The sequence below is a fragment of the Gobio gobio genome (assembly GCF_949357685.1).
Source record: "Gobio gobio genome assembly, chromosome: 11".
In the NCBI taxonomy this organism is placed as follows: Eukaryota; Metazoa; Chordata; class Actinopteri; order Cypriniformes; family Gobionidae; genus Gobio; species Gobio gobio.
Window position 1 is genome coordinate 35,102,340 of NC_137104.1, and position 14,323 is coordinate 35,116,662.

Genomic DNA, 14,323 nt, shown 5'->3' on the forward strand with positions numbered 1-14,323 from the left:
TTTGTATAATGACATAGGTATTAGACTGGTATTATGACGTAAACATGACATTACCATGATAGCTTTAAAAATAGCTTTAAAAAATAATATTTGATTAAAAATGCAGAATGTTTCCTGGGTATAGTCGGGAGATAGAATGTACAGTTTGCACAGTGTGTGTGCGTGTGCGTGTGTGAGTGTGTGTGCACATTTATATTATGTTATGTTACATTACATTCCACTACATTACATTACAAAATAATATTAACAATTTAGTTGTTTCCATAATTTTAACTCACAAAATGTAGGATTAAAATTTTTTATATATTTACTATATTAATATGTTTTAGGTAACAGACTGGTCTGTGTATGTTTATATGTAACACTGTGGCCATGTTGAGGTATGATATTTCATTCATTTGTATGTCTCTATGGAATGACAATAAAGCTCACTTGACTTGACATCTGAGGCTGTGCACCTCAACATACATTCAGATTCAGATTTTTAGAAGTGAAAACAGCCTTATAGACATCCAAAATCTTTGTGTGGTCAGTATATCCTGATGCCCGGAAAGAATCCCCTGCTGCTGCAGCAATATGTACATACTTAATGTTCCTCAGAGCCCTGAGTGTAAACATCAGTGGTAGGGCAGCGGGCTGTACTGAGACACAGCTGTCATAGTGGATGAGGCAGGTAGTAGGGTGGTTAAGGAAACTGCATGGTAGGTCGGAGGAAAATGTAACTGGCAGGTTGGAGGAAGAAGCAGCTGGCAGGATTGGGCTGGCAGCATGAAGGAAGTAGCAGCTGGTGGGACAGAGGAGCAGCTGAGTTGTGGTTAGAGCTCAATCTGCAACGGCGCTAAGGTTTCAAGGAAAACACGGTAGACAACAGCATGAGGTCCTCAAATCCTTCACCCTCCTAATCGTCTACATCCTCCAGCAGCTTGTTTGTATTTTCTGCATTTCAGTATATCAGTTAGCAAGGTTTTAAATTCTGACTAGTTGTCCTAAAAAGGATTACTAAACAAATAATGTTGGATAAATGGCAGAAAAACTGTTTGCTCCACTGCGAGTGGACAGGATGTATTTAGTCCTGGACCTGGTTCACCTTTGATCAGGCTTTTGCAGGACAAGCAAGGATATTCTCCAAATGCATTCCACATATTAAACATAGTGGAAATTTAATATATTTTGATTTTATTGTTTTGTTAGGAACATGTTCTAGCATGTCACAGGATAACATTATAATAATTAGTTTTGAGAGTGCATGGAAATAAGAATTTCCAATAGAGTGTAAAATGAAAGATTTGCATTACTGTTCAAGGAACTACAAAGACAGCTCCTCCAATTGCTAGGATGTAACAACTGCTTGATCAAATTGATCATATTTATATTTTTCGTGGTAAGAATTTTTTTTTTTAATATATCCTATATAATTTTTTTTTTTTTCATTTGATAGTAGCCTACATTCCATTATCATTTAACAATATCACATGATTTGACTTCTATATTGTGAAGTTTGGGGTGTTTCAGAATCTATTATTAACCCCATTTTATTATTAATCAACAGAGTCAGACTGAGAGAGACTAGCAAACACATTTAGGCTGGTAACTACCCAGAAATTACAACATTGCCTGTAAATGATAAACTCTTATTATTATTGTTTTGTTATTAATATCTTATTATTTTGTTTTCAACAACAACAACAAAATATTAATAATGAAATAACACTCCTGAGTGCTTATGGAACTAATAATTTAAAGGAACAATATTTTGAAGGAGGAGAGACCAGGGACCGTATTTCAGTGTAACACCGGAAGTTGAAGGAATGACATTCTACTACAGGACAAACACGAGACTGTCATGTTGAGTACAATGATGGGATCGGGCTGAATTTTTTAGCTGTTTTGTGTTGCATGATAATTTTGTAAATAATAAAAATGACAGCGCTGACGTGCAGGTTTATTAGTCTTGCTGATGGTTTGCTAAGAGGAGCGCCAGTAATCGTTTGCCGAACTGGAGCAGCGCTGCAGAGGTATTTGATAACAGTTATTCACGTTAAAAACAGAATATTATAATAAAAGAATGCAGTACCTTACTCAAGACCATGTAAACCTCACATATACCATATATACTCATTTAAAAATTTGATATCAGTATTTTTTATTTTATTTTTTAGTTTGAAATGGTGTGCAAATATTAATAATATTAACAACTTTATGTAATCTCACTGTCAGTGGTATCTCTTTTTAACGTGATTTTACGTAATAAGCGTGACAGTCACCGTCATGCCTCTGTTTTTTGTGTCTCAGCAGAATTCCTGTCATTCAGTGTGTAAGGACGCATCGGACGAACACATGGTGGGATGAACACCTTACAGAAGATAATGCTTCCTTTCTGAAGAAGATTGTTACAGATGAATACCAACAACTGACAACAGACAAACTCAACCCCCTCAAGGATGAGCCCTGGCCCAGACATGAGTGGGAAGAAGGTGGGTCACAATGCCAGAAGTCTGGAGTGTGTGGGTGTCAGTTCCTCTCCGGTCCTAGAGGAGGCAGGCAGCTTGTTTGTGCTCAATTGAGTTGATAACGCGGATGCTTGATAGCTACAGCTACTTTAGTTTTTATGATTGAATTGATTTGTAATCTGCGTCTCCTTAGGGAGTCGGAGAGTCGGTCTTGTGGCCATTAAACTCGGAATGATGCCTGTGTGGACCAAATCTGGAGAAAGACACGTGGTGACCATGCTACAGGTAAAGAGGATCAAGTTTAAGGTCAATTAAATGCAGATGAGATGACATCACTTCTATAGAGATCTTGTATGTATAAGAAAGTTAATATAGGAATTATAAAAATAAAAAGATCAGTCTGTTCCTTTTCAAGTGTAAAAGCCATTTTATTGCCAAGTGAAAGTGAAGAAATTACATTGTATTATTGTAAAATTAATACATTTATATTTTGCCTCTTTTAAAGGTGGAGTGTGTAATAGTTATGAGGATCTATTGAAAGTAATGCAATATAATATACATAATGTTTTTATTACCTTAGAATGAGCCATTTCTATCTACATACACCAGAGGTCCCCTTACAGTGAAGTCACCATTTTGCGCCGCCATGTTTCTACAGTTGCCCTAAACGGACAAACTTCTCTACAGAGCGATATCTACTCTTTGCTGTCTCAGACGACGACATCTTTGTCCTGTGTCGGCCACTCTAGCTTCTATGTGTTTAGAAAGGGATAGGTGAACAGTGGGCGGCTGCAATTGGCAACCTCACCACTAGATGCAGCTAAAATGTACACAGTACACCTTTAAAAAATAATTATTTGTAGAGATGCACCAATTTATCGGCCGATTTTTGATCAATTTACAACCATCGGCATATCAGCTATAGCATGAAAGGCAGATATAACAAACCAATGATTTATTCATTAATTGCGTGAAGGCACTGAGCTGTATAATGTCTGTTGCATAATCCAAGATTATAATGTAATATTCCTGCTGCGCTGCTGTCTGCGTTTTAATGTTAATCAAACAACAAAAGACCAACAACAAAAAATCGCACATTTCCGTGATGTGGAAAACGCAGTCTGAATCCAGTCATAAAAACAGAATTTACTGAATATCACTGAATTTGTCAAAGTTTTGATGAATAAATAAAACGTAGGTCAGTACACTTATATCAAATCGCGATATATACTTGTGTCTGTGAATATTGTCCTCATGTCCAGTCACTTCATGAGCATTTTACTGTTTCATTCAACAAAATATATCTGTCATATCATAAGCACACGTACAGAAACTTCACTGCAACCCATCAAAATAAAAGTTCAGTTTAACAAAATAATTGTGACAGAAATATATGAATGTTGTACAGTAGAATTTAGCCACATCTCAATTTAATAATATATGTATTTAATTTATACAGTGAAGAATATGCAGCGTTATTTAACATTTGTTTACTTTTTTTCTGTACCTGGAAACTGTTAAACCCACCTAAAAAGCACTGTTTATTTCATATGTATTTTTGTTCTGTTGTATTTATGTTGGCCTGCTGAATGTTAAATGGATCCAATGGTCTATGTTCACTTAAAATTAATCTGAAAGTTCGTTGATTGCTCTTATGAGATTAACTAACAAATTTTAATCTTTGATTATAATTTCATCACACTCAAATCTCTCTCTCAGGTGCAGGACTGTCATGTGGTGAAACATCTATCCAAAGAAGAGTATAATGGGCGGACAGCAGCTCTGGTCGTGGGTGGAAAAAACGTCTCTCCGTTTCATGTGAGAAATGCCTTTAATGTTTTTCAATAAGACTGCTCTTATCTGCACACTCTCTCCCCCTTCTCTTCACCTTTCTGGCGATCCTTGACCTCTCTGAGGTGGAACAGGATAATAGACTAGAGCTGTTCTGTTTCTGTGGAGAGGGAGTATAATAAGACCTGAAGCGCTCCTGGAGAGAAATGAATGAGAAGTAGATATAGAGGTCACCTTTATATATGTGTGTGTGTGTATGTGCACATGTTAGGGAAAATTAAAATGGGAAACCAAGGATTCTCGTCTTCTCGCCCCTCTCTCTCTTGTCTTTCTCTATTAGTTGAACTTTTGGTGCTAGAAAAAAAAAACACGAGCTGCTGGAGGGGAGGATTTTGTAAAACTTCTCAAATATAATGTTCTATGGAGTTTGTAATGAAAAAAAAACCTTTGGTCGATGTCCCTTTTTTTATTTTTATTTTTTTTGGCAGTAAGCTACTGTGTGTCTGCGTGTCGTCTGTCTATATTTGACAGCTGCCACAAAGTGCTGCTTGAAGTGTAATTGTCAATTGTCCTGACCTTCAGTCTGAGCCTTCAGTCTCTCTGCAGTCAATCAACTCCCAAAACGCTGCAGAGCAGTTTGGGTTTAATGTATTCTCTTTTTTTCTCCCTTTCTCCTTTTTTAAGGATTATAAAAGTTAGTATATCACTTGAAGCAACTGAAAGTCAATCTGTCTTTCTCTCAGAGGCCGGAGGGATATTTAGAGATTTTCCGGAATGCAGGAGTTCCTCCCAAACAGAAACTCGTCACATTTTGTGTGACAGACAACGCCATTGTCAAACCAGGTAGCTCTTTACTTATTGCCTGATAAAGAATAAAGTTGTTTCAGCTGTATAATTTTAATTACACGTTTGAGTAAATAAACCATATGACATTGTGTTCTTGGTTTTTGTTTTGTTGTTATTTTTTTCTGTAATGTATTTTGTTTTGTTTTATCTAGGCACTCCTCTCTATGCAGCTCACTTCCGTCCAGGACAATATGTGGACGTCACAGCGAAAACGTGAGTCAAATATAAACGCACACACCTAATACACATTTTTAGATTAAACAAATTCTGTAATTTTCTTATACATCCCATCTTAATATGCAGAGACTAAGTGAAAGTGACATCAAGGTCAAGTATGGTACCCATACTTGGAATTTGTCCTCTGCATTTAACCCATCCAAGTTAGTGCACACACATTAAGAATAGTGAATAGTGAACACACACAAACACTACCTTCATGCTCTACAAAGTCAATGGAGAGGGTTGGATTGGTCACCCCTCCCCCTCCCCCGGTGTGGGCGTGGCCTAAATGTGCTCTGTCTCTATGCCAGGATGGTCAAACATGGGGGCAGTCATGGCCTAATGGTTAGAGTCAGACTGGTAACCGGTGGTGGGTTAGATTCTCAATACTGGCTGAAAATGACTGAGGTGCCCTTGAGCAAGGCACCCAATCGCTCCCTAGGGGCCACAGCAAAAAATGTCTTCCCACTGTCCTAATTTTTTTTTTAGGTCGACAGCTTATAAAAACTTAGTTCAGAGTTTTTTACCTTGTTTGCTGTACGCCCTGTCACATAGCAGCTTTTAGGCATTGTTCGGTTTTTTGTTATAAGTCAGAAATGACAAGGAGGCAGCTTTTATTTTTTAATATTGGCTCAACCATTGGAAGGAGTTTGGGATGGGACACTCTGTCTGTTTGACTAGATTATATCCATCATTTTTTTTATTTCCATTTAGTGATACTAACAGGCATCACCCTCGCGCACTGCGCAGACCCTTTTTACAGTCTATGGTGCGGCTTTATTCCTCGTGTCTGATTTACAGTACATGTTTCGCGGTTGAGCAGCACGCACACGCATGACCCTGATTAATCGATGATTGATAGTTTTTATCAATTAAATGTATTATCGACAATTAATTGATCATCGATTAATCATTAACATCCCTAGTTTCTACTGATACAAAGCTTAATGCTAAATTGCTGAAGTAACCCTTTAAACCAACACTAGATATTGTTCGTTTTCCTCATTCTTAGATACGTTTTTAAATAACGTTTTGCTGCAGAACTGTTTTACACGCTAACTTAAATGGCATGAAATGCAGATGCTTTTTTCAAATGCTGTCACAAAGCTTGATTTACTGATATTTTGGTCAGCAGAAGCGTGCATCCTACTGTCCCAAATGGAAGTGCCTTCTCTCTCTCTCGCTCGTTCTCGCTCTCGCATGCTCTCTCTCTCACTTTCTTTCTTTCTCTCTTTTTCTCGTTCTCTCTCTCCCTCTCCCTTTTACCCCCCATCCCTTCCTCCATCCATTTAATTTGAAGAGCTTCATCAAATAATGAGTGTGTGAATCTCAGGGTACGAGTGCCAGAGCCGGCTGAGAGTCACTTCAGCTCTTTCTGCAGTAGATCAGCCTGAGATTTCCTTCGTACACAGATTTACACTTGATTACATCTGAGAGAAAGGCCTTTGAGAAACCACAGAACCACTTTCTCCAGCCTCTAGGTCATTGATAAAACGGCAGTAACTGTCCTTGGGAATTCACTGTAATTCCTTGTCATTTTTCTATTTGAATAATAGAAAAGGAACCATACTCCTAAAATACTTTACAATATGTGCAATCGTGCATTGTAAAGGGTACTTTTTTCAAGATGTGAAATAAGTCTCAGGTGTCCCCTGAATGTGCCTGTGAAGTTTCAGCTCAAATTATCCTACAGATCATTTAATCTACCATGCTGTAATGGCCCCTTTTGGGTGGAAGCAAAAACATGCTGTCTTCGTGTGTGTATCTTTTAAATGCAAATGAGCTGCTGCACCCTACCCTGCTTTCCAGAAGAGGGCGGAGCCTTTACAGATCATAAAGGGCATCAAAAAACAAAACATGTTTGTTTTTGATCACCTGTATTGCCGTTACTCTTACGTGGCTTTGTAGTTTTGTACAGGAAAGCAGATGAACGCAGAATATTAGTGCAACACAAAGATTCTCATTAAACTTTTTTTTTTCTATCGAAAACCATTATAAAGAAAATGCGTTGTGTTCATATTCTGGGATCATCTGCTCACCTGTATATGGTATGCTTCATAAAAAAAGGTGTAAACTGAGTTTATTTTTTTAATATCACTGTTTGAGTACATTACGGCATTTTATTGGTGGGTACGGCACTTTAAATTAAGTGGTGCAACAATTCGATTTAAAATAAAAACCCATATCAAAAAATTAGCGTTAAACTTTGCTTAATTTAATCCTTATTGGTGCAACTCACCCTATAGTGTTTTTCACGTTAAACATTTTAAAAACCTCCCGCTGTTTTTAGTGATTGAAATACTGCAGCAGGTGCTGTATGTGGATCATAAGGGCCCAAAACATGCATCATTTTCACACTTTTTTGTTTAAAGATGGAAATTTGACAGGCTTGTGCTGTAGTTCAATGGAGTTCTATGGCGGTTTTGCCCTCCAGGGCTCCGCGACAATCACGTGACTGAAAACTATGAATAGGGTGGTGTGTACACACTGCAGACACATAATTATGTTCAAAAACAATGTAAAAGGGAATTTTGCATAACTTTAAATAAAAGTGCCACTAGTTTCACCAAATGGAATTGCAAAAATAATGATGAACATTGAAAAAAATTACGCCCATCACCTTTATTGAAGAGAGTCTTGCTTCAAAGAGCTCTTGATTAATCATAGCATCTGAGTCGTGTCAGCCCTATTTCACGCCTGAGATCCTGCCTATCTGCAGCTCCATCCTCATATCTCTTTATGTTGTCACACAGCATATAATAACTGAATGTTACTTTACTTTAATGAATTACGCTATTGATCTTCTTTTTAATTGTAGAATTGGCAAGGGTTTTCAAGGAGTAATGAAGCGTTGGGGGTTCAAAGGTCAGCCAGCTTCCCATGGACAAACTAAAACGCACAGGAGGCCAGGCTCTCTGGGGCCAGGAGGGGTGAGTGTTTTTATTTCTGTACTTGTCACTTCATGCTAATAACTATCATTCAAAAGTTTGGGGTCACAAAGACATTTTTTTTAGGAAATTACAGGATGACAGTGTCAAGATTCATCAGGCTCAAATTGTGACAGAATGGTTGTGAGGGAGCATGAAGAATCATTTTCACACACAAATTGGTACCTCCTGAGTCCAAACCTTAAATCCATTGAAAGTCTTTGGGATGTACTAGAGTAGACTTTACAGAGTGCTTGACTCTTGCAGTAATAAAAGATCTTGACCAAAAATGTATGCACCTCTTGACGGAAATATCACAACATGTATTTCCATAATGTTTTTATCTTTCATGTTTATGGTGCTTTGTTTAAACATTTTGAATGGATCCGTGTACTGTAGGTATATGCAGACAGTTCAAGGTGGTTGGTTTAGGGGTTTTTTTTGGCATCTCCTTGTGGTTTAGTTCAGTATTGCAACTTGACGTGTCTAAAATGTAAAGAAGCTCTAAAAAGCTTGCTGTTGCACTGTACATATTCTCTACACTGAATTCTGAAAAGTTTTGTTCTTTAATCGTTTAATGCTTTTTTCCATGGATGCTTTGTAAGAATTGTATGGACTCCTTATTTATATATATATATATATATATATAATAAATAAATAAATAAATAAATAAATAAATAAATAAATAATATAAATAATATAAAATATAAATATTTTTTTATTTTTACTTGGTGTCCTTTTTTAGAAAGACACCTAAATTTACCTTTAAAAAAGCTTGCCGAATATTAGGGCTGGGCGATATGGCCAAAAAAATCATATCTCGCAATTTTTTGGTTGAATGGCGAAACATGGTATGTATCCATGTTTTTTCTATTTGGATAAAAAAAAAATCTGAATTTATTTTAATAATAATTATTTCACATCCTCCCTAATTATGTCCTAAAAACAATGTTGATATTTAAAGGCTATAAACAAACACAGTGAACATAATGTAGGCTATGCAATATATTATGTACAAAAAGAGGGTTTACAATCTAAAATCTAAATTAATAATTTTTTTCTTAAATTCACTAAACTAAAAATGAAAATAAAAACAAAAACAAAAGCATATTAGCCTATATTTGATTACCCAATTACAGTGGTGGAAAGAGTACTGAAAAAGCATACTCAAGTAAAAGTACTGTTACTTGTCAAAAAATGTAGTGCAAGTAGAGTAAAAGTACCTGTCCTAAATACTACTAAAAGTAGGAGTAAAAAGTAGCCCTTTTAAAAGTACTCGAGTAGCGAGTATTATGCTATGAATGTTATTCCACCTTATACTCTGCAAATTAAAAATGTAGCTTACTCTTTTATGGATGATTCTAAGTAAGAACAAAAAAACATGAGATCACCAACAGTATTTCAATATTTCTCCAAGTTTTATTTTTGACTGCTAGCACTAAAAATAAAGCCATGTAATATTTGAGAAAGCAACCAATAGGTGGGTCAAATAAATACAAAGCAGTATCAAGATGCAAGTTGACTAAATTCAAGCATTAAAGAGAAAACAGTGTCTTCACTTTTATCTTTTTACACATTCATTTCCCACATATAATTGAATGAGGAAAGGGAAAAACAAAAGAAAACAGCAACTTTCGCTTTAGTGGCCAAGAGCGTAAAGTTGAATGACAGGTGACGAGAACCAATCAGATTGGATAAAATAACACGCATCCAATTCTGATTCACCAGGGACGCAGCGACCTGCGTCTGGAGGAGGATCTTTAAGAAACCAATTAGAGACCAGCTTCAGGTCACATGCTGCCCGTAGATTTTTTGACTCAGATAGACATTCATTTGTCCGGCGTCCGTCACCCATGAAATTGCATGAAACATATTGAAGAAAATATAAAATAGTTAACCGATCAAAGCCAGTTTTTATTAAATGCTGACTCTCTTACTAACAGCCGGCACGTCGTATGAGTAAACTATTTTATTTTTATATCATTTTTGTGTACCTGTATATTTCTGGAATTTTGATAGGGGCGCTACAGCGTCCTCTATTGACAAGCCGAACTGTAAGGGACACAAATCTAGCAGTGATTGATAGTATTGGTTAACGCCTAATGCACTTTTAAGCCTGGCAAACAATCAAGCTAAATGAAGTGTTTCCAGCAAATGGCACCGCAAGCTCGTGCGGCGCTAACAGAATACGGACCATTTGTGCGTATATTAGAAAATGTAATATTCTGCAGTCAATTTTTAGTAATTGTTTAAGGCAATTTCACGATTTCAGTCATCATACAGTAGCAACAACAACCTTTCATAAAGTGCGCGCGCCTCTCACTCAAGGCTGGTCTAAAGCCTTGTTTATACTCTGCGCGTCTGCATTAGCGCGAGGGTGTCACACATTTGACGAGAGTCACACGCGTGACACATGGAGACACAGGACTGATTATCCGTCTTAGCCAATCACGTTGACAGGAAAAAAATAAACATAATGTAGCGACGGCAGGTTTAGGGAAAATAGCGCAGTAAAAGTACCGATACAGCACTTAAAATTGACTAAAGTAAAAGTACACTTTTTTTAAACTACTTAATAAGGACAATTCCTGAGAATATGAGAGTATTTGTAATTCGTTACTTTACACCACTGCCCAATTATAATGGTCACTTTCCTAAAAATATACTTACTTGTAAGTTTAAAATTCCACATATGGCACATTTATTGTCCAACAACAAATATTTTACATTTACATTTATGCATTTGGCAGACGCTTTTATCCAAAGCGACTTACATTGCATTCAAGGTACACATTTAACATTTTTGTCAATTCTTGCTTTCCCTGGGAATCGAACCCATGACCTTGGCGTTGCTAGCGCCATGCTCTACTGTTTGAGCTATAGGAAAGCTATTTTAGAAATATGCATACTTTAGTCAGAATTATTGCGTTCCTATTCTAACGCATTCCATCTTTTTTGCGTACGTGCACGCAGCGGCGCCCAATTGCAGAAGGCTCTTCCTCTCCTGACAGCAAAATTGACATATTTACTTTATAACAGTATTTATCTGTTTGTCAGCACAAGTATCTCTCAGAGCATCTGACAGGGCAAGCTGCTGTGTTAACTTTATCTTACCAGTTATTTTAAAGCCCTTAATATAAAGCATGTCATGTTTAGGACAAATTGTATCATGCACTTTCCCTGCATAAGCTCATTCTGCGTACTCCGCTATTTTTCTGATGCGTTCGTATTAATCTACTGTTTATCGATATAAACGGTATTGCCTCATTCCGTATCGTTTTGAAAAAATATATCTATATATATTTTACAAATTCGATATACCGCCCAGCCCTACTGAATATACAGTTTTGTGAGAATCACCCTTCAATCTGATAGTTTACTTTGCTGGATATATAGTGATGTATGCTTAATTTCATGACTTTCAAGTGTGAGATTAATCACAATTCATTTTTAAAAATCTATCCACAGTCCCAATTCCATAGTTTTCCGGTGTATATGATCTTTGGTATCAGTTAAAGCACATAAAGATGACACAAACTTTTTTTTTTTGTAATAATGTAGATTGATGTCCAATATTGGCCTATATATTACTTTTAATATACTGTAATTATGTATAACCAGTAACTGATAAATGCTTTTATCACTGAACTATTTTTTTTTTTCCTGTTGATCTTGCATGTTAATATCTAGGGTGGATCTGTAAAAATGGAGGCTGCCATTCAATCCTGATTGAACATTATGTCACAGAGATGATAGGAACTGATTGAATTTCCTCTCAGAAACACAGTATATCCCTCTCACTGTAAATGTTTAGATATTGAAGCACTTTCTCTGAGAGGTTTCACATCAGTCATTTCAGATAGCCGCAACTGTCCCGTATGGTCTCTCGAGAGTTTAGCGTGACCTCAACGTGCTCTTTGAATGGTTAATGGATGAGTTAAGTAACTTGTCTCCTCGCCATCAGGATCCAGCAAAAGTTTTCAAAGGAAAGAAGATGCCAGGAAGGATGGGAAACATATATGACACTGTTCATGGATTGAAGGTACATTGATGAGAATGGACAAAATGCCATTTTTATATCTTTGAGAGACTGTTTGTATCCAAATATGTTGCTCAGTGTGATCATTTGTCCAAAATCCAAATGCTTATACTGCTGATACGTCTTCTCTGCATTGCACTGTGCAGTTTGCTAGATTTAGGGTGGCATAAACACATTTTCTTTTATATTTTGTGTACTCTGACAAATTGAATTAATTTATTACACATCAAGATGCACAGTAAGCACAATTTCAAAATATACATAGCTGTATCATATCTTGTGCTTAGGAGGCACCTACTGTAAATTCACCCGGTGTCACAATTTGAAAAATTGTGTGTGAAAATCCTTTCTCTGGCAGATATGGAGGGTGAACACCAAGTATAACGTCCTCTACGTCAACGGTTCAGTACCGGGTCACCGCAACTGTCTTGTTAAGGTAAAACGCCTCACACCTATTCAAACTCCCAAGTATGCCAATTGTTAAGCACATATTTTTGAAGGTCATATTTATGCTTTTATCTTCTCTGCTTCTGTCTTCACTTTCAGCAGCATTTAGCTCCAAAAAATTGTTGCGTGCTGTACTGTCAATGCCAACACTAGCAATGACCTTGGCACGCTAGCGCGCCCTCGAGCTGAGTGATTTATCTATATCAATGCACAGAGGCGTTTGTGTGTACAAAGTGCATTGGTGAATCGATCATATGTGGTCAGCGTTTTTGTCTCGTAGAGTTTGCTTACATACACACTCAACTGAAAGTTGAAGTATCTCAAAGTTCGACTCATTAAGCAAATGATGACATCATAGTATTTAGACGAGTGTTGTAAAAACAGCATTGTAATCTTGATAAAGAAGCTTCTCCAGTTGTCTAAACTTTGTGCTTGCGTTTGCTCGATCAGGTCAGGGACACAGCTCTACCCACTCGGTTGGAGAAGAACAAGAGTCCGCCGTTCCCCACGTTTTTTGCTGATGGAGACGAAGAGCTCCCTGAGGACCTCTACGATGACGACATGTTCCAGTTTGGGGAGCCCATGCCTGAATGAGGTTGTGATCCCACAAGTCTTCTTGCTTACGCTGGTTTAAAGGACACGGGCATGACGTGACCCTTGATCAGGGTCTTTCATCTAGTGGATTCAGCCTTGCTGAGCTGAAAGACTTTTAAAGAAGTGATTTTTGTCAAGTAAACACAAAATATTCTGGTACAGAGGTAACTCATGCTTCTGTATTAAAACTGGATCATGTTAAACTGTCAAGCACAGTTGGGTATTTAAACAATAAAACTTGTTTGATATAATCTATGCATTTCTTGTATTTTCATATTTTATAGCAAAAAAATACAAACACATATACTATATTGCCAAAAGTTTTGGGACGCCTGCCTTAACATGCACATAAACTTTAATGACATCCCATTCTTAGTACTGTAGGGTTGAATATGGCGTCGGCCCACCCTTTTCAGCTATAACAGCTTCAACTCTTCTGGGAAGGCTTTCCACAAGGTTTAGGAGTGTGTTTATGGGAATTTTTGACCATGCTTCTAGAAGCGCATTTGTGAGGTCAGGCACTGATGTTGGACGTGAAGGCCTGGCTCGCAGTCTCTGCTCGAATTCATCCCAAAGGTGTTCTGTTGGGTTGAGGTCAGAACTTTGTGCAGGCCAGTCAAGTTGCTCCGGACCAAACTCGCTCATCCATGTCTTTATGGACCGTGCTTTGTGCACTGGTGCGCAGTCATGTTGGAACATGAAGGGCCCATCCCCAAACTGTTCCCACAAAGTTGCCAGCATGAAATTGTCCAAAATGTCTTTGGTATGCTAAAGCCTTAAGAGTTCCTTTCATTGGAACCAAAAGCTCAACCCAGGGTTTTTCCTGGGTCAAAAATGGTCTTCGGTGGAGGCTGACAGACATGGTCATCCATACACACACATGCACAGTAAAAAAGTACCCTACCCACGTGATCTGCAAGCGCAATACTGACAATACATTTTAAATAAATTCAAAGAAACTTTGTAAGTTTTGCTTCTTATTTTGATACCTTGATGTTTGTTTTTGTTCC

At 37.3% G+C, this 14,323-nt stretch overlaps 1 protein-coding gene across 2 annotated transcripts; it reads left to right on the top strand.

Moving 5' to 3' along the window:
• Positions 1-619: 619 nt before the first annotated feature.
• Positions 620-13,569, top strand: mrpl3 (mitochondrial ribosomal protein L3). 2 transcript variants are annotated; one of them, XM_079828981.1, is made up of 10 exons: positions 620-2,015; positions 2,296-2,474; positions 2,644-2,735; positions 4,170-4,268; positions 4,985-5,084; positions 5,240-5,300; positions 8,125-8,236; positions 12,198-12,275; positions 12,631-12,708; positions 13,170-13,568. In XM_079828981.1, the coding sequence occupies exons 1-10, from the start codon at positions 1,921-1,923 to the stop codon at positions 13,311-13,313; spliced, it is 1,038 nt and encodes a 345-aa protein (XP_079685107.1). In that variant the 5' UTR covers positions 620-1,920; the 3' UTR covers positions 13,314-13,568. The 2 variants fall into 2 exon arrangements, with proteins under 2 accessions (XP_079685107.1, XP_079685106.1); XM_079828980.1 differs by having other exon boundaries at positions 1,785-2,015; positions 2,293-2,474; positions 13,170-13,569.
• Positions 13,570-14,323: the final 754 nt, after the last annotated feature.

Excerpts from the sequence above, each read along its gene's own strand:
- mrpl3 (XM_079828980.1), top strand. The coding sequence starts at position 1,921 with ATGACAGCGCTGACGTGCAGGTTTATTAGTCTTGCTGATGGTTTGCTA. Across the intron at positions 5,085-5,239 it reads CAACGCCATTGTCAAACCAG|GCACTCCTCTCTATGCAGCT; the intron begins GTAGCTCTTTAC and ends TGTTTTATCTAG. Across the intron at positions 8,237-12,197 it reads GCTCTCTGGGGCCAGGAGGG|GATCCAGCAAAAGTTTTCAA; the intron begins GTGAGTGTTTTT and ends CCTCGCCATCAG.